The sequence below is a fragment of the Leopardus geoffroyi genome, chromosome E2 (assembly GCF_018350155.1).
Source record: "Leopardus geoffroyi isolate Oge1 chromosome E2, O.geoffroyi_Oge1_pat1.0, whole genome shotgun sequence".
Taxonomy (NCBI): domain Eukaryota; kingdom Metazoa; phylum Chordata; class Mammalia; order Carnivora; family Felidae; genus Leopardus; species Leopardus geoffroyi.
This window is the reverse complement of record NC_059335.1, coordinates 1139894-1160423: the sequence shown is the minus strand read 5'-3', so window position 1 is coordinate 1160423 and position 20530 is coordinate 1139894. Positions and strand designations below refer to the sequence as shown.

General features: G+C 44.9%; 2 protein-coding genes across 3 annotated transcripts in view; both read left to right on the top strand.

The window, feature by feature from the left end:
- LOC123577872 (zinc finger protein 304-like) overlaps positions 1 to 20530 on the top strand; it is a 573883-nt gene that overhangs the window by 521294 nt on the left and 32059 nt on the right. The window lies entirely within an intron of this gene.
- LOC123577883 (zinc finger protein 551-like) lies at positions 10396 to 19638 on the top strand. Its single transcript, XM_045440252.1, has 3 exons — positions 10396 to 10631; positions 13405 to 13528; positions 15063 to 19638. The coding sequence occupies exons 1-3, from the start codon at positions 10599 to 10601 to the stop codon at positions 16730 to 16732; spliced, it is 1827 nt and encodes a 608-aa protein (XP_045296208.1). The 5' UTR covers positions 10396 to 10598; the 3' UTR covers positions 16733 to 19638.

The following is a 20530-nucleotide window of genomic DNA, read 5'->3' as shown; positions in this document are numbered from 1 at the left end:
AGAGCCATTCGTTGATGACGAAAATGAATCTGTTTTTAGAAGTCACGTGTTTTGACAAAAGAATGAGGTTACTTGCATCAAGACGTCACCAACTCATCTCTTCTCACCAATAACAACTCAGTAGCCCAGGTGCTGAGGGTTCCTGCCGGGACTTCGCAATAAAAACATAGGAAGGAGCAAATATGGCTAAGGGCCATTTAGACCAAAACTCCTGAGAGTTGGTGAAGACCATCCCAGAGTGCTGGGTTGGGCAAGGCTAACTGCTCATCTGAATAGCTCTCCAAAGACCTTAGGGCATTCGCTCCTGCCATAGTAAAGGCCACTCTTTTACACCAGTGGGGAAGACCACAGTGGCCCTGGAAGGAGATCCACTAGCCCATCAACACTGGCATCATCGTTCCCTAGCAACGTGTTCTAGGAACAGGGGACTTCCCTTTGCGCTGGCGGCTGGACGTCAGCTATGGGTTTGCCGTCTCTCCATAGTACTAACTCAGAAAAAGTTTTGCTTCCACTACATGTGGACGTTACTCCTTTCATCTCCTTCTGCCTGCTACGATAGTGTGATTAATTGACTGTTGATTTGGATATGTTATTTTCTTCCTTGGCTTATTAAGAAATTACCTCGTATGTCACTAGCTTGTGAAATTCCCACCGTGAACCTCTGTTAAATAAAGACAAATTCAGTCTCAGAGCATTAATTTGCCTCAAATCAAAACAAACCGTTTTTTCTGCAAGCAGACTTTGCAGAGAACCATGCTTTGGCATATTTGAAGATGGTTTCTTTGGGGGAATCTGGCTGGCTGCGTCAGTAGAGCACGTGGCTCTCGATCTCAGGCTCATGAGCTCAAGCCCCACCTGGGACACAGGGCTTACTTAAAAAAGCAAACAAATGAACACACAAAGAAAACAGGTAACATTCAAAGAAAAAGAAGAGGAAAATGGTTTCTTTTCCTTTCTGCTGTTGGAGCACAGGATCTTCTCCTGTCACAGAAGATCACAGAACATCACGGGATACTCACTGCGAGAATCAGGTAGAACTCTACAAGTGTGTGGGAGCTCTCCACAGGGCTGGGTTCCCCAGGAAGTTTTCTCTCTCAGGCTCGTTTCCACTGAGACTCCAGCAATTGGGCAAGCACATTTCAGTCTCCCTACCCCTGCACGGGCTCCCACTGATTCCACATGTGCATTTCTGCTTCAGTATATTGTGATCTCTGTATCTGCTGGTCTCAACCGGGGCACAGCAGTTTTCCCTGTGACCACAGTTATTTTTGGAACCGAAGAAGAGTTTGTTAGTTTGTTCAGCTTTTTCCTTGTTAGGATGGAGAGGCGACTTCCAGTTTCTTACACGCTAGGCCAAATCCACAAGTACCCTGTTACCCTTTTGATTTCTTCCTTCTGAAAAGATAAAATTACCGACACAATGGCACTGCTATGGGTTTGAATCTTTGTGTTCCCCCAAATTTCATATGCTGAAATCCTACAGCATAGAAAGGTGATGGTCTTAGGGGGTGAGGCCTTTGGGAGGTGCTTAAGTCACGAGGGTGGAGCCCTCCTGAATGGGATCAGTGCTCTATGGGAGGCTGCAGAGAGACCCATGGCCCCTTCCACCATGTTGAGGATGCAGAAAACGTCAGCACCCCAAGGAGAGCCCTGGCCCACCATGCTGGCACCGTGGTCTCCAACATCCAGTCTCCAAGACTGTGAGAAATAAATTATGTTGTGTATAAGCTACCCCGTCTGTGAAAATTTCTTACAGCAGTCTGAACGGACCAAGCCACATTTTATCATTTCTTCTGGCGATATGCAACCATACACCAAACAGGAAAACACTGTGTAATGAAGCAAAATGAAACTTCCCCAGTCTTCCACCGTTACTTATCATTTCATAGCCATTTTTGTATGATCTGTCCTCACATATACCGGTACGTTACTTAGACATTACACTTAATGCAGAAGAACTCATGGAGGATGTATTTTCAACAGGTTCATAATCCCTATAGACATCAGACAACACATTTTTTAAATCTGGCAAATATGTTCTTGGGGCGCCTGGGTGGGTCAGTCAGTTAAGCGTCTGACTTTGGCTCAGGTCATGATCTCACAGTTCATGAGTTCAAGCCCCACGTCGGGCTCTGTGCTGACAGCTGGGAGCCAGAGCCTGCTTCGGATTCTGTGTGTGTGTGTGTGTGTGTGTCTCTCTCCCTGCTCCTCCCCCACTCACACTCTGTCTCTCCTTCTGTCTGTCTGAAAAATAAATAAAACATTTTTAAAAATCTGACATATTCCTAATGGTCAATTTCCTCAATTGTGTCACAAATGTTGTTTCTTAAGCCATATTTATTGCAGCTAGGACCCAGAACGTATCCTGATGCCCTACAGTCGCTCTCTCAAAAGTTATGTTAACCCACAGGTCCCACTTGCCTTCTTATTAATTGTTGAAGTTGCTGAGGGGTTTGTTCATTAGAGTTTGCCATCTCCTGGGTGCAGCCTAGTGAGTCTCTGACGCTGTCCAACCGGTCACACTGGCCCATAATCCTGCACACTAGATAGTGGTGACACAGGTGATGAGGCTTTTCTTCTGCAGGCATGTGTGATGGTGACTGGTGGGGACATACAACAATCTTCCCCCGCCTGCAGATCCACTCCGCGCTCGTATTTGATATGTGTATTCATCAACACTGCCAAGGAATTAATTCTGTCTCTATCTAGCTGAAGATTCTACCAGATCCCACAGGACTGTGCCCCTCAGATGCCAGTCTCAAATCCAGGTTGTCACCTGTGCTGCACAGTGACTGGCTGTAAATGAGCAGATCCCCTGACCCCTCCTCTTGCTGGATTGTCTTGCCAGGGTGGCTCACAGAACTCAGGGAAATATGTTTAGAGGCAGATGAAGTACATAGGGGGACCCAGAACGTATCCCGACGTCCTATAGTCGCTCTAGGGGGGACTCACAGGGGAGGTGCAGTAGGGTCCCCAGTGCAGGAGCTTTTGTCCTCATGGAACTGAGGTGTGCCCCCCTCCAGGCATGTTTACAGACCTGGAGGCTCCTCACGTCTCCTTTTCAAGAGTTTTTACAGACCTCTATACCGAAAAAGATATATAGATCTTTTTTATCCTCCAGCACACTCTCCTGGAGATTGGTGGGTGGGGCTGCAAGTTCTAACCCTCTAATTCTCATTTCTGATGACCATTCCCCATCCTGACTGTATTTAGGGCCCCCACCCCAACACAAGTCTTTAGCGTAAATTAAGGGGTGTTCACAAGGGAGCTCCGTTATGAATGACACAAGATGCTTCTATTACTAACAAGTGTTGTAGGAGCTCTGTGCCAGGAACAGTGCGCAGGGAACCAAGACCAAATAGATTTCTTCATATACCACATTATTGAATAAGTTAAACTGGAATGTGATGTGCATCACAAAAAATTAGCTTAAGAATTACAAGGACATGTAGAAAAAATCTTACTCTGTTATAGTGATGAGCAGACAGAACCCCTCTGATCATTGCATATTGTCATCACATGCATGTGTTCAAGATAAACAGTTCTGGTCCTCAAGGAAGGGCACTTGACAGCATCATTTGGCCCATAGTTTATCCCAACTTTGCCCTTGTAGTTTGAGTGACCGTGTATGTTAGTTTGTTGAGTTTATGCAGAGGAAAAACAAACTTTGTTTTATCTGTATGACAAGAAGTAGTTTTTGAAACGTAACAAGGCACCCACCAAGGTTAGGGTCCTCTTTTTCCCGGGAACTGAGAGATAGGCCAAATATCTCCCTTGATGTCTGTATTTCAAAATGACAGCTCTCAAGATCTTTCCATTTTTTTTTTAAGTAGGCTCCATGCCCAAGGTGGGGCCCGAACTCATGACCCCAAGATTAAGAGTTGCATGCTCTACTGACTGAGCCAGCCAGGAGCTCCAAGATCTTTCCATTTTAAAGAAATGGCTCCCACATGCTGAGGAAAGACAATCCTGAGGCTTTCTGTGTGTTCATTCCTTCATTCATTTATTTTTAACAGAGTCTCAGAAATTCAAATCCCAAATAAAGTGTTTTGACTGACTAATCTAGTTTATTTGGTTTATAAGCATTGTCAAACAACTAATGATAAACCTCTTTAGATAATATTATGTGGGTAATATAACTGTAAGTCTTCAAGGAAATTATAGGCAATTCCTAAAGTTTCAATATGTCTTGGTACATTGTCATCATCTGACGTTCAAATTGTTAAAATGCTGTGTGTCACAAAAATAATCAAAATTTCTTATCAACTACATTATACCTGAGCTCTCCTCAGGTCTTTAGCCATGGCCATTTTTGCCTCGTGTCATTTACAGTTATTGTTCTGACGCTCTTGCAAAATATGTTTCAGCTTCAAGGAGATTCAGGAAAAGGACTTTTGAGAAATACAGGTTTCTGGTAACCTTAAGATCATCAGACTAAACTATGAATTTCCAGAACTAATGAAAAAGCTACATTTAAACAGAACAAAAAGTAACAGCATGGAACTTAATCAATTAAGGAAAATGATGATCTTTTTTAATGACTCTTGCTCAAAGCATTGCTGGTTCTCTAATGTTTGCTTTCCCAGATTTAAGGAAACTTTTTCTCTTAAGAGATCCACAACTTACAGAAATTTGTAATCAAATTAACATATTTATCTTTTCCTCCCTACCTGTAACCCTCCAGAATTCAGAAGCTCTCAGTGAGTATTCTTTCTTTTATGGCAATTATAAATTATTTGCATAAGTTCAATGAGAATCTGTTCTTGCAACAAGACACCATTGGAAAGATTGGTTATATTACCAAGGCTTGGACTGGAATGTCAAAGCCTTGACTGGAATGTCAGTTTTTTAAGCTATTGTTTTTAAGTCATCTCTAAAACCAACGTGGGGTTCTCACTCATAACCCCGAGATCAAGACTGGTGTGCTCTACTGACTGAACCAGCCAGGTGCTCCGGGAATGTCATCTTTTTTTTTTTTTTTTTTTTTCAGCGTTTATTTATTTTTGGGACAGAGAGAGACAGAGCATGAACGGGGGAGGGGCAGAGAGAGAGGGAGACACAGAATCGGAAACAGGCTCCAGGCTCTGAGCCATCAGCCCAGAGCCCGACGCGGGGCTCGAACTCACGGACCGCGAGATCGTGACCTGGCTGAAGTCGGACGTTTAACCGACTGCGCCACCCAGGCGCCCCAGGAATGTCATCTTTAAGAGAGACACACATAGACTCAAGTATGAACAGACAGCTTTAAGAAACTCAGATTGGCCTTATGGAGCGAATGAAGCCTCTTGGGAATGTTGGCCTGATATCTTGCTTATAGAATTCCTAACAGCCTTACCAGATGAGTAAAGAATGCCACTTCCTGGCAGATGCAGGGACCTCAAGAAATTTGGGTGACCTCAAGAAGAGAGGAATTCACCCAAATCTACAGGTATTGCAGGTGAATCTGATGGCAAATATTTGGCTTGGTTCTTGGCTTTAGAAAGGCTATTAAAATTCCAATCTAAAATTCTTTACAAAAAGTTCCAGCAAAACAGATTTAAAAGAAGGAAGGAAGGGGAGCGCCTGGGTGGTTCAGTGGGTTGAGTATCTGACTCTTGATTTCGGCTCAGGTCATGATCTCACAGTTCGTGGGCTCGAGCCCCACATCAGGCTCTCTGCTGTTAGCTCAGAGCCCACTTCAGATCCTCTGTCCCCCTCTGTATCCTCCCCTCCCCTGCTCCTGCGCTCTCTTTCTCAAAAATAAACATTTTTTAAAAACGAAAGAAAAAATTAAATTATATACTGTTTCCAATGATGCACAAACTAAAGCATTAATCAAATTTGAGAGTAGTATGATGAAAAAAAGAACTGGCAGCCAAAGTGCAAGTGGGTCACCAGCCAGACATTCCTTTCCAGGCACTGCAGGCTGTTTGATGGTCCAGTTAGTAACCCAAGGACAATTACTCCTTGGTGTGCTCCTCTGTGGAACGCTGAATCAGTCACCACTCTCCCCACACTGTCCCATTATACCCACAGGGTTTTAATTTATAGAGGTGACGGGATGGTGACACAAATAGGTTAATGCCTCTGTAAGAAGTTATTATAATTCTCAAGAGCAGGAGGGGCCCTTGGGTGGCTCAGTCAATTAAGCGTACGGCTGTTGATCTCAGCTCATGTCATTATCTCAGGGTCATGAGTTCAAGCCCCACATTGGGCTCCGCGCTGGGCCTGAAGCCTACTTGAAAAAGAAATTCTCAAGAGCAGGAACATGCCATGCCACACATGGCCACATGGGGTAGCAACAGTGTTGGTCAAAAGGAACAAAGGCATGAAGACAGAACATGGGCGCAAACCTCTCATTTGGTTTCCATGCGAAAGGCAAGGCAGGATAGGGTGAATCACTTAGGATTGGCTAGTTTGAATAATTCTATCAGGCTTTGGGACATAGGGGTAGTCCCTAATTGTCTGTTACCGGGCCTTGCATTGATACAGAGCAAGGGAAGTATTGGTGTGATGTTTGAGAGTTAGATAAAGGAAGTGGTTGGGGCTATGACTTTGGACTGGTTGGTTTGCATATGAAAGGCATGCTCTCCGAACAGGTTGTTTCGTATCTCTAGGAATTAGCTATCCATAGGAGAGGCAGTCTCTTCCAAGTGTGTAGGGCTCTTAAGTTGTCGACATTATAAAACACAGAAAATAAAAAGAACATGATTAATATAGATGTAGATGTACATCTTCCACATGATCTATCCAGTCCTATCCCTAAGCCTTTCAATTTTGTCTTGTATATAATGCCAGACTAACTCAGGCATCTCAGCCTCCTTAACTATAGGCTACCACTGAATCCAAGCCAGTCAATCCAACAAGTAGGATATTAGAGTCACCTCCAGCTGCAAGAGGTAGCACACTAAATCCAGAATCTCTAGTAACTGCACCATATCAATGACTTTGGTCCGATCTGTTCATATATTCCACCCCCCTTGGTCAAATAGTCCTAGAACCCATACCCACACTTGATCCCCAGGTTTCTGATAGTATATACTAGCAAAATATCACAATCCATCTTGGTCCATTATTTCCTCTTATTTCCTTGGATCATGCTCAGTTGATACTAGTTTTAGGTTGTTGTGGTGAGTCTTGTAGAGATTTGGCATTCCTTTATAGGCATCTGCCCAGGTGATATTAACAGAGGAAGGCTGGTCTCTTCACACACCTGGTAAAAGAGACTCAGATTGACTTAGGGTTCCAAATTGTTGGTTTCTTTGCATCCAACCAGATGGCCCCGTTCCAAGAGTCAGAATCCCACTTTATCAATCAATGACCTAACTTTCACATGAGAAACATTGTGAAACTGTGTATTCAAAAGTCATTGTAATTCAGCAAGCCCTTAATTTAATACTTTGATTTTCAGCAATAGGAATGCTGCAGCTACAGAAATCGGGGCTTCTTTTCGGGCTACCCTAAAAATTTTCTCTTTCTCATATTGGGAATTGAGTTGAGAGATAATGGTCTTGAGCTTACCATTTTCTCTTTGTAAGCAATAACATGAACTTGAATCCTTCCCAGACCATAGTCTTTGTAGTTACGATCACTGCCTTAATACTCATTGCAGCACCCACTTGATCTCAAGGCATGCGCTGCAAGGCATGTGCTGCCTCTTCGTCATAATCAACACTAGGTAATGGATTCATGATGATGTCACTGCACACCATGGGTCATTAGCATCCCATTTCCTACTGGCTAGGTGTTCAGCACTTCATTCAAGCCCAAGGGCTTGGCCGAACCAACTCCCAAATTGCATCCTCATGGGTTTATCTACTAGGGCTACTGACAGAACCAATTCATTAATAGTTAGGATTCAATCAAGGGAAATAACCTCCACATTAATTTGAATAGGGAAAATTTAATAAAAGGATTATTAACCAAGACATTGGAGTATTGAGGAATTGCTAGGAAAAGTAAAGACAACCCTAAAAACACTGGAACAATTCAAAATAAAAATGCTCAACATCACTCATCATCAGGGAAATACAAATCAAAACCACAATTAGATACCACCTCACAGCTATCAGAACGGCTAACATTAACAACACAGGTAATGAGAGATGCTGGTGAGGATGCAGAGAAAGAGGAAACTTTTTTTTTTTTTTAATGTTTATTTATTTTTGAGAGCGAGCGAGCTGGGGAGGGACAGAGAGAAAGGGAGACACAATCTGAAGCAGGCTCCAGGCTCTGAGCCATCAGCACAGAGCCCGAGGCAGGGCCCGAACTCATGAACTGCGAGATCATGACCTGAGCCAAAGTTGAATGCTTAACCGACTAAGCTGCCCACGCGCCCCAAAGAGGAACCCTTTTGCATTGCTTGTGAGAATTCAAACTGGTGCAGTCACTCTGGAAAACAGTATGGAACTTCCTCAAATAATTAAAAATAGAACTACCCTACATCCCAGTAATTGCACTACTAGGTATTTACCCAAAGGATACAGAAATGCTGTTTCAAAGGGGCACATGCACCCCAATGTTTATGGTAGCACTATCAACAATAGCCACAGTATGGAAAGAGCCCAAATGTCCATTGACAGATGAATGGATAAAGAAGATGTAGTGTAGGGCGCCTGGGTGGCGCAGTCGGTTAAGCGTCTGACTTCAGCCAGGTTACGATCTCGCGGTCCGTGAGTTCGAGCCCCGCGTCAGGCTCTGGGCTGATGGCTCAGAGCCTGGAGCCTGTTTCCGATTCTGTGTCTCCCTCTCTCTCTGCCCCTCCCCCGTTCATGCTCTGTCTCTCTCTGTCCCAAAAATAAATAAACGTTGGAAAAAAAAAGAAGATGTAGTGTATATACACAATGGAGTATTACTCGGCAATCAAAAAGAATGAAATTTTGCCATTTGCAAAAATGTGGATGGAACTAGAGTGTATTATGCAAAACGAAATTAGTCAGAGAAAGACAAATATCATATGACTTATATGTGGAATTTAAGATACAAAACAAATGAACAGAAGGGAAAGGAAGCAAAAATATATATAAAAAACAGGGAGGGGAACAAAATATAAGAGACTCTTAAATATAGACAACAAACTGAGGGTTGCTGGAGGGATTGTGGGTGGAGGGATGGGCTAAATGGCCAAGGGGCATTAAGGAAGACACTTGTTCAGATGAGCACTGGGTGTTGTATGTAGGGGATGAATCATTGGATTCTACTCCTAAAATCATTATTGCACCATATGCTAACTAACTTGGATGCAAATTTAAAAACTGCAACACAGAATGGTAGAAACATGTTTGTGAATATCTAACCTGAAGGACTATACACAAAAGAAATCATAGAAATCAATTAGAAAAAAAGACAAAAAATAAAATAGGCAACATATTTGAACAAAATATTCATTAAAGAACATATATCAATGGTCATTAAGCCTAGAAAAGTTATGCAACTCTAGTCATTATGAAATTATAATTTAAAACTACAATGAGAAAGGCTACAGTCCACCAAGACAAAACTGATTAAAAAGAATCATGATGCCAAGATTGGGTTCAGCTTAACTCTTTTTTTTTTTTTTTTTAAATCAGATCCTTCCTTTGCATATGCACTCTGAGAATGCTATAACAACTATCACATAACAAAACAGAATTTAATAAGTTACACTTCCTTTGAGATAGATGTCAGAGTAGTAAAGGATTTGACTATATCTTAAGAAATGAAGAAATACTAAATGGATAAACAGTGTTGCTTTGTGATTTGGACACAATCACTGAAAATGCAGGCAGGAAAGATGTTCTCTGTGGGAACCAGTTGCAGAAATAACTCCTTGTCCCCTACTTCCAGGGAAGCCTAAACATCACTGTTTCTTTCTAAGTCATGGCCCTGACTATAGATACATAGTTACAAAATCGACTAATCCTTCTGACTACATGCGTTTGGATAGCAAGAAAATGTTTATTACATTGTTGCTAAGAGTGGATGCATTTTGAGTCTGAAAGAGACTGTGTATATTTAAATCTGTAGCATTTGAGAATAATTGAAAAGTTGAGATCAGGTCAGGATCTCAGGGTTGGTGGGTTGAAGCCTCTTCTCGGGCTCTGCCCTCACAGTGCAGAGCCTCCTTGGGATTCTCTCTTTCCCTCTCTCTGCCCCTCTTCTGCTCTCTCTCAAAAGAAACAAACAACAAAACAAAACAAAAATTTAAAGGAATAAACAGCTTCCGTTCCCTGAAGGCTAAAGTCCTCTTATTTCTGAGACACTCGTGGTACCGGGAAAACTTTACTGGCGGAGGTCAAGAACTAGACACTCTAGCTGAGGAAACTCCATTACCCAAACGGCAATGCGCATAAGAGTTGCGGAGTTGACCCAATGAAAGCCCAGAACAGGTGCATTTCCGTGCGACGCATCAGATTAGGGCGGGACTTCCGGCGTCTGCCTCTTGGCGGTCATTTTGGCTTCCTTCGAGTTCACTCAGAGGCTCCGGAGAACTGGGTCGGCGCCGCATAAGGCAAGGAAGACGTTCTCTCGGCTGCAGAGACGCGGCTCTGAGCCTTGGAGACGGCGGCCTCGGGGTGACCCGCAACGGCCTGGGGTCGAGATCTCCGCGCGCCACAGCTGCGCTCCGCCTACAGAGTCCGATGGCGGCGGCCGCGCGTAGGGACCCGGCTGAGGTAAACGCGCGATCCCCGGGCCCTCTCCGCCCTCCCCCACCCAGACCTTCCAGGCCCGAGTGCGGGGCGCCTGGTCGCGTCCCAGCGGCCCAGGTCCCGGTGTCCGGGCCGGGAAGCTCTCGCGGGCGGGGACCCCGTGTCTGAGCGCCGGCGTGACGGGGTGCGGGAGCGGGCTGAAGGGGAGGGGCCGCTCGGTGCAGAGACTTAGAGGTGCGACCGGGCCGGGAGCACTGGGGAAGCCCAGGCTCTGTTTTGTGTCTACAGGCAACAGAGTGTGAGGCGAAGGCCTTAGGAGTTGTACCTTCTTTCTCGGGACGCTGGGGGCCACGAAGAGTTGGGGACAATAGAGGGACGGTGTCCGAGATCGGGTTCTAACAGGTTTCCTGCAGCTGGTCACAGGAGGGACAGACGGGAAGAGGGATGATGATAGGAGCAGGAAAGTTGAGTTCTGTAAAGATCGCCTAAGTGGCGACAGTGCACTGAGAACAGGAGCCCGGAAGTAGCGCGCTCGTCTTGTCTCCGGATCCTGCGCTGGGCTAAGGTACTTAGCCACCTGAGCCCGTGGATCCTGGCTTAGGGGTGCTGGGTTGTGGAGCTTATTCTAGGGCGTCCCTAGACCCCACCCCCGCACGTGCTTTGGGATAATGGTGTGCTGTGACTCTTCTGCCAGTCCTCCAGTCGCCGGGTCTGGGAACTTGGGGGAGACATCAAGCGCAGGGTCCTAACTCCAGGCCCAGAGTTACAGAGTGGTTCCTTTTTTTGGCAACCAGTGCAGTGAGATATGGAAGGGGTCCCAGGCATAGGTACTAGGACGTGCAAAGGCTTGGAGAGTTCGGGAACCTGCGGGTAACCTTTGTTTCTCATGGGAGCTGGGAGGAGTCAGGTCTGGACACCCAGGTGTCCGGTGCTGTGGGAGGGATTGGAGCAGTGAAGGCAGGTGATCTCCCTGCGGCGGCAGCATGGAGAGGAGTGCAGTTGTGATGGTGGTGCTGGGAAGGTAAGGGAGGAGGCTACCGCAGTAGTCTGGGCCGGTGTGATGGTAGCCAGAGCAGGGTGGTGGCTGTGGAGGTGGGAGAAGTGGCTGGATTCTGTGTCAGTGTTGAGGTGTGGCTGCCTGGGTTTTCTAATTTTGAGGTACGGACAGAGAGGTAGGGCTCAGAGGTGACGAAGTTTTGGCTTTGGCAGCTGGGAGAATGGAAGCTCCATCAGCTGAGATGGGGAAGCTAGTAAGAGTAATTTTCATTGGGGACATCAGAAGATTTCTTTTCGGTCTGTTAAGGGTATGAGATGTTTCAGGACAGGTCAGGATGTAGGCTTCTCCAAAAGGTGGTGGAGAGTGCAGACCAGGGAGGAGCTGTAGGTTACTTAATAGGAGGAATCCTGGGGCACCTGGGTGACTCAGTCGGTTAAGCACCGGACTTAGGCTCAGGTCATGATCTCTCGGTTCATGAGTTCCAGCCCCGCGTCAGGCTCTGTGCTGATGGCTCAGAGCCTGGAGCCTGCTTCGCATTCTGTATCTCCCTCTCTCTCTGCCCCTCCCCCCCAGCGCTCTGTCTCTGTCTCTCTCTCAAAAATAAATTTAAAAATCATTAAAAAAAAAAATATGGGGATTCCTGGTCAGGATGACAGTGGTAATAGTAGCCCAGGAAGAAGAGGGTAGGCCTGAGGACCAGGTTTCCTGCCTCGCTCACTGGTTGTGGGATGTGGGTGCCACAACACAGATCGGGGAGAGAAGCGATCATAGAGAGGGCAGGGGAGGCTGCATGGTTTGGGATGTGGCCAGGGACTCCAGGGGAAAAGTGGACATGAGATAGATGTGGAGGCATAGGAGTAATTCAAACAAGGTGACATTGAGATGGGGGCTGGTGCTTATTCACGTCTGCAGACTCACCAGGATTTCGTTGTGTCCGGTGGGGGCTTAGGTGTTCAGGTGAGGCTGGTGTATTTGCTTAGGAGCACAAGTGGTCATTTATGAGACTCACTGGGCAGCTGAGTCTTGAATGCAGGTTAGACGGAGAGAAGAAACATGTGACTGGAGAGGGGACATAAAGCGCATGCCGGACAAGTGGGGGAGAGCCATGGGTATCTGAGATCTGCTTTCATTTTTAGGTAGTGGGGTTGGAGCAAGGAACAGGGAGGGAGGCCTTCGCAGTAGGACTCAAGGCTGTGTCTGTCAGTGGGGACCATCAGAGTCTGGAGTAGTATTTGATCCTGTTTGAAACTGGGCCACATATGCTGAGTGACAAGTAGAGGCCAAGGAGATGACTATAGTGATGGGTAGGAGTTGTGGGAGTGCAGTTGTGAGAGGTGTGCCAAGAGTGACGTGCACATGGAGAGGGAGTGTGGACGCATGACCCCAGGGCCTGGAATTGAGGTCGTAAGGATGAAGGATAATGCCACAATTTTTCTGTCTTGGAGGGATGATCCAGAGGACTTCAGCGGTATTGCCTGATAAGACCAGAGTCACAGCATTCACACCCTCCTTGTCTAGCCAACTTCTCTCCCTAACCTGTGTTCATTTGACACCAACTACTTTGACAAGAGGCAAGGTGGCTACCATGCCAGGTCCACAGTTCAGATATCCTCTCTCTGCCCATCTGCCTGTTGTCGTGAGAAGACAGAGTATCAGTGGGAACGTGAGGAGAGGCCTGATATTTCCTCTGAGGCGTGGAGTAGAGTGAGCCAAGGATGGATGTGGCGGGCGGGGGGCATGATGAACTTGGACTCCTAGGAGAGATGTTGATCATTGAGTGAACTGTCCACATTATGACAGGATGTGAACTTTGAGGATGTGGCCATTGACTTCTCCCAGGAGGAATGGGGGCTCCTTGACGAGACTCAGAGACTCCTGTACTGCGACGTGATGCTGGAGACCTTTGCCCTTGTAGCATCTTTGGGTAAGACTGTTACATTGCTCCTGGTGTTCTGAGGTGATGTCGTGCCTTCCCCCCCACCCCGAGTTAGCTCTGTCTTTCCCACAGCTGGATCATGGGATCTGATTTCCACACTTTCTTGTTATGTGTGTGGTGGGTGCCCGCGCTGAGCTGTGTATAGTGACCAGAGCAATGGACTCCCTAATCATCCCTCACACCTGTTGCGTCAGAAAGTGCAGAGGAGGGTCTGGGAGTCTGGAGTCTTGCAGTTAACTTAATGGATCCCACCTTGCTTGTCTTGTCCCTGGCAGGTGACTGTTTCCAGATCCATGGCCTCCAGTTTTGCCCCCTTTCTCTAGCTAACAGTTCTGTGTGACTGCCTGTGCCAGGTCATGGCCGTTACATGAACCGTGGGCTATTCTTGGTTACATGAACCATGGGCTAAGACCCTCCTTCAGCTGTATTTTGTAGTATTTTTCTCCTGAGTATTACTGCATGACAAGTTGCCTGGGGCCAGTGGTGGCCACTCACCGTGCGTCTTTCATTAAGACTTGCATCATTCAGGTTCTAAGGAGTTACACAGTGGAGAGTGCAGGAAAAACACTGCTTGTTTCACAGGGTGGACATGGCAAGATGGTCTCACAAGAGGCCTGGCCCTGGTGTGTGGCAACCGGGGGTGGGCATGACCTCAGGGCTGTGTTCAGATCGTACCAGGAACCTGCCATGTGTTCAATGGTATTTTGGTGCAAGTACCACTAGCCACATATTGTCTCTACCTTTTCTTCTCCATACTTAACACTTTGCTGACTTGTCATTTCATCTGAGACTTCTGGCTCCTGGCTCCTTCCACCTTTGTGGCCTCCATGGGCCACCAGTTCCTCTGCACTGCTCCCTCTACAATATTCTCCAACATTGACCTGCACATGGTGTCGTGAGGTGTGCACATATCCTTACACAGTCCTTGAACCAGCTACTTAGTTCTGGGGGGGATTTGGAATTTTGGGGGGGACAGGACACAACCAGCCCTCCCACACAGCATGCCCACGTCTCGAGCAGACAAGGTCCTACTGAAGGAGGAGTGAGGAGGCAGGAGTTTCTCCTCCAGGTGGTGCACCCTATGCTTCTGTGCTTTGTCTGTTGAGGTTTCTTCTGTTCAGGTTTCTTCAGAGGCCCAGTACTGTCAAGCCGCCCCTACCTCAGCCTGCCTCCAGCTCCCTTGTTCTCACAGCAATTTCATGGACCCAACTTGTGTCTGGTGCACCTTGGTCATGGAGCTCTCTCCTCTCACCAAGTCAGCACCTCGTCAGCACCTCTGTGCTTTCAGGTTGTCGGCATGGGACGGAAGATGAAGGGGCCCCTTCTGAGCAGACTGTGTCTGTAGGAGAGTCCCAGTTCAGGGCTTCTCAGGCAGGTCCATCCACCCAGAAGATCCACCCCTGTGAGATGTGTATCCCAGCCTCGAAGGATATCTTGCACCATGCTGAGCCCCAAGCAAGATGTCCTTGGCAGAAGCCATGCGTGGGTGGCACGTGTGTGAGATGTTTCTCTTTCCATGCAGACCATCACCAGCAACAGAGGCATGGCAGTGGGGAGAAGCCCTGGAAAAGGGATGTGGACAGAGCCTCGTGTTTGAAGAGCTGCAGCATCTTTGTGTCAGGACAGCCTTTCACCTGTAGGAAGGTTGGCGAGGACTTCCCAGCCACCTCGCGACTTCTGCAGCACCAGACCACTCCCAACAGTGAGGAGCCACACAGGGGCAACCAGAGTGGGCAGGCCTTTCACAGTGGAAAAAGTCACTACAGCTGTTGTGAATGTGAAAAAGCTGTCTGCCACAACCATGCACTGGATCAGCATCAGAGTGTCTGCTCTGGAGAAGGGCTGTATGAGTGTGGCAGGTGTGGGAAAACCTTCAGCTGCAACTACAGATTGGTGCGGCACCAACAAATTGACAGTGGACAAAGGCCATATGAGTGTGGTGAATGTGGGAAATGCTTTAGCCAGACTTCTGACCTCATTAAAGACTGGAGAATTCACAGTGGTGCGAAGCCTTATGGATGCAGAGAATGTGGACAACTAATTACCCATAACTTCAGTCTCAGGAAGCACTGGAGAATTCACACTGGAGAAAGGACTTATGAATGCAGTGAATGTGGAAAAGTCTTTATCCACAAACCCAAACTCATTCACCACCAGAGACTGCACACTAGAGGAATACATTATGGGTGTGGTGAATGTGGGAAATCGTTTAGCTACAAATCCAACTTCATCGAGCACCATAGAGTTCACACTAGAGAAAGGCCTTATAAATGCAGTCAATGTGGGAAATCCTTTAGACAAAGCTCTAGCCTTTTCCGACACCAGAGAGTTCACACTGGAGAAAAGCCATATAATTGCAGCAAATGCGGGAAATCCTTTAGACAAATCTTTAACCTCATTCGGCATAGGAGAGTTCACACTAGAGAAATGCCTTATGAGTGTAGTGACTGTGGGAAATCTTTTAGCTGCAAATCTGAACTCGTTCAACATCAGAGAATTCACAGTGGAGAAAGACCTTATGAGTGCAGTGAATGTGGGAAGTCCTTTAGACAGTTTTCTAACCTCATTCGACACCGGAGTGTTCATACTGGAGAAAGGCCTTATGGGTGCAGTGTTTGTGGGAAATCCTTTAGCCGCAAATTTATCCTTATTCAACATCAGAGAGTTCACACCGGAGAAAGACCTTATGAGTGCAGTGAATGTGGAAAATCCTTTACCCGCAAATCTGACCTCATTCAACATCAGAGGATTCATACTGGCACAAGACCTTACGAGTGCAATGAATGTGAGAAATCTTTTAGGCAACGCTCTGGTCTCATTCAACACCGGAGAGTTCATTCTGGAGAAAAGCCATATGAGTGTGGGGAATGTGGGAAATCCTTTAGCCAAAGTGCAAGCCTTATTCAGCACCAGAGAGTTCACACTGGAGAGAAGCCTTATGTGTGTATCGAATGTGGGAAAACCTTTAGCCAAAGCTCTAGCCTCATTCAACACCAGAGAGGTCACACTGGTGAAAGGCCTTATGAGTGCAATGAATGTAGGAAACCCTTTACCCACAAATCTGACCTCATTCAACATCAGAGAGTTCACACTGGAGAAAGGCCTTATGAATGCAATGAATGTGGGAAATCATTTAGCCGCAAATCTAACCTCCTTAGACACCGGAGAGTGCATACTGGAGAAAACCCTTAATTGTGCTGGTTATGTTTTATTTCTTCATTCAGTGTACAACACTAAAGGAGACTGTGTGTGAGAGACATTTTCCTGAATTTAAACATCTTTTATCTCAACATAAACTTTGTGAGATTCCTCTTAAATCTGAGATACATGCAAGACTTTCGGAAGATGCATTGTACGGTTTCACCTGTCCAGCGCTACTGCCGTATTTTTGTCACCGCCAGCTTCTGTGGCCGAGGGCATTCACCTCTACTACCTGGCCCATCTGCACAATGTAGGTCAGTCATCATCCAGAGTACGCAGAGAAGCTAGCCCCTTCCGTTTTCCCATTTGCCTGAGGAAACTGTGAATAGCCTGAGCGCTTAGGGGGAGCCTCATTCCTTTCTCTCTGACTTTAAGGAGCGGACCTGACCCAGTTTTGGTCCAGAGGACCCATCCTCACCTTGCTAAGAAGGACCTATTTCTTTTCAGGAACGCTGTTCTCACATTATGCTTGTGATGAATCCTTCCCGGTTCTAATTCACCAGCATGGGAACTGCTTGCTACACATTGGGTTGGTTTATGTTCTTTTGGTCGAGGTCTTTGTTTCTGCACCTTTGATTTTGGTGGTTGTATTCACTGTGTGAGGTGATTTGAAAGCAGAATTGTGATCTATCAGCAGGTAGAGACCAGCAAATTTTGTGGGGATCCCATACTTCCTGTGTTTCAGGAAGGACGGTATGATGGTGGAAAATAGCAGTTGTCCAATATTGGTCTAGTTTGCATTGGTGTCCAGTGCTTTGAAAGAAAGACTGCAGGACTTTGTGGTGCTTAGCAACTTGGTGCCGAGATTTGGGGGGAGGTCAGGGGTCACCCGAAAGAGGAGACCTTTGTGGTAACAACCTCCCTGTGCTTCTTTGAACAACATAAATTATATTCTCTTGTTTGCTGTATATATCACATAATTCCCACCAATATTCAGGGGACTTCTTCCCCAGGTCCTGCAAAGGAGCCATGTGCCACGATGTACAAAATTTCAGTGTCATTTGCTGTAAGACTAGAAATACAGGTGGAACTATAATTGGAACAAAAACATGGATTCATAGGGCATAAAGGAGACTGCAGTAAATTAGATGGAATGTGCCTTACCTAAAAGTTCATTTCTAAACATTCCAGAACTGTGACTTATATGATTGATGTGTACAGAAATTCTCAGGACCTCCATAACTATTTCTTGTAGCCAAGGTCATTGATGAACTAAATATTCTAAAGGTTTTGTGGATTCTCATAGCCTCTCTGGGCTGTTCAACAGGTCGTTGCTCTAGAGTCAGAAAAACAAGGATAGAGAGAAGGCTGAGCCTGCTGTCCAAGGATGTGTCTTTCGTGACCCAGCCATCATTCTTGTAGATTCAGGTGGGAGCAGTCTTCATGCTGCCAATATTTGCTACCACTGAGGGAAGGCTGCCCCTCCCCGGGCATGAGGGTACAGATGGTGGAGTCCATATAGGGTTGCCAACCTAATTTCCTAAAAAAGGATATCTGGGCTTGTATTTTGGACCACTTCTTAAAGCTCTGTTAAGGTATAATTTGTATAGTTGACACTCAAAAAAATACACTTATCTAATGTTATCAATTTGGTAAACTCTGACATATGTATAAAGTAATGAAACCATATTACTCATGAAAATGCACATATTTGTCATGATATATTTACTTTGTGCTCATATAGTGTCTCTCCCTGCCTTATCCAGCCTTCCAGGCAACCATCGATTCTCTTTCCTTTACATTAGGTTAGTTTGTATTTTCTATAATTTAAATAGGCATTATTAAGTATATGCATATTTTTTGTACTAGTTTCCTTCATTCTGCATACTTATTGAAATTCAACAATGATGCTTATTTTTATTGCTGAGTAGCGTTCTGTTCTATGAATAATGACTTTATCCATTTATCTGTTCTGGACAGATAGGTTATTTCTGGGCGTGGGGTGTTTACAAAAAACGCTGCTATGAATATTTACATTCAGTTCTTTATGTGGATATATGTTTTATTTCTCTTGTTATAACTCTTGTTATAGTAACTAAAACTGTTACCGTGTAGGTGAACGCTTCGTGTTTTAAGAAATGTGAAACCGTGTTCTATAATGGTTACCTCTTTTGCCTTCCCGCCAGTAGTACATGAGAATTCTAGTTCTCTGGGAACCTTGACACTAGATGTGGTCTATCTTTTTAAATTTTAGCCCTTGAGATAAGTGTGTAGCCATAAGCCACTTTGGTTTTAATTCCATTTCCCAAAGTATTTCATGATGTTGAACATTTGTCATGCATTCTTTTTATCATCTGTTTATCTTCTTTGGTAAAATGTGTGCTTGTAACCTCTTAACCTATTTTCTTTTCATGTACTTGTGTATTTATCACATGGAACAATTGTTTTTGAATACCAGATTTTTCTCCCTCAACTTTTTGTCATAATTGAAAAGCCACATGCACTAGATTTATACGTTTAATCTGCATTAATACATCTCTGCTTTCTTAACTCCGTGACACATTAAATCAAGCCTAGGTTTTAGCCTTTGGCAATCCCTGGCGTAGACACTCCCCTCATGGTAAATACAAATCGCCACAATGGTGTCACTGAACATGGAGTTGGTAAGATATTCCTAGTAACCTCTCATTATATTCTGTTCCCAAAGTACTGATACAGTATCCACTAATCTCTTCAGGAACATAGGTAATAAAACAATAAGAATGACTAGTAAGTGGCAAGTTTTAAACACATGTTTTGCAAAAAGAGTTTAAGTATGATTAACTTAAACTGCACATATTTTAAATGTACATTTTGATATTTTCATATGTACTTACATCCCATCGTAAATGGCTGTTTACAATATGTCCGTGGATAAGACTGATAAGTCCCATTAAACCTGTCACAATCCTCCATCATTATTTATCATTTTCATCGTCGTTCTTCTATTTATCCCCATGCATACTAGTGGGTTATTTTACTTGTAATCCTAACAAGTCAGTGCATAACCTCTTAAGAATTTCCCAAATTTTGTTTGCTGAAAAATTAGTCACAGTGTTAATATTTTTATATAGTTTAATATTACTTCTATAATTGAAAATCATGAGTTGCCCTTGAATAATTCAGATGTGTACAGTACAGACATGTACATAAACTATACTTCTTGATGCTTAACACAATTAGACTTCTCTAACTTCCATCTGTCAAAACATTGTTTCAAAGTTATTTCTTCAGCAGTTTACAAATTCACATGTCTCTGTTTTTAAAAATTTAAACTTGGGGCGCCTGGGTGGCGCAGTCGGTTGGGCGTCCGACTTCAGCCAGGTCACGATCTCGTGGTCCGTGAGTTCGAGCCCCGCGTCAGGCTCTGGGCTGATGGCTCAGAGCCTGGAGCCTGTTTCCGATTCTGTGTCTCCCTCTCTCTGCCCCTCCCCCGTTCATGCTCTGTCTCTCTCTGTCCCAAAAATAAATAAACGTTTAAAAATAAATAAATAAATAAACAAATAAATAAATAAATAAAAATTTAAACTTTTCTAATAGGAAGTTGAAATCTGCAAATCAAAAGCCTCAGTCTTCCCTTCTCAGTGTGTACGTATATCAGATCATCACTTTAAATATAATTTTATTTGCCAGTTGTACTTCTATACAGGTAAAAAAAATAAAAGATTGAAATCATGCAAAAAGCCTTATCTGAACTAACATTGAGAAATAGAGCAATGGAAGAGGATCTTTTAATTCATCACATGGAACAAAAATACAGAATATGTTTATTAATTTTTCTCTGAAGACAACACACTTTGTGTTTGGAGA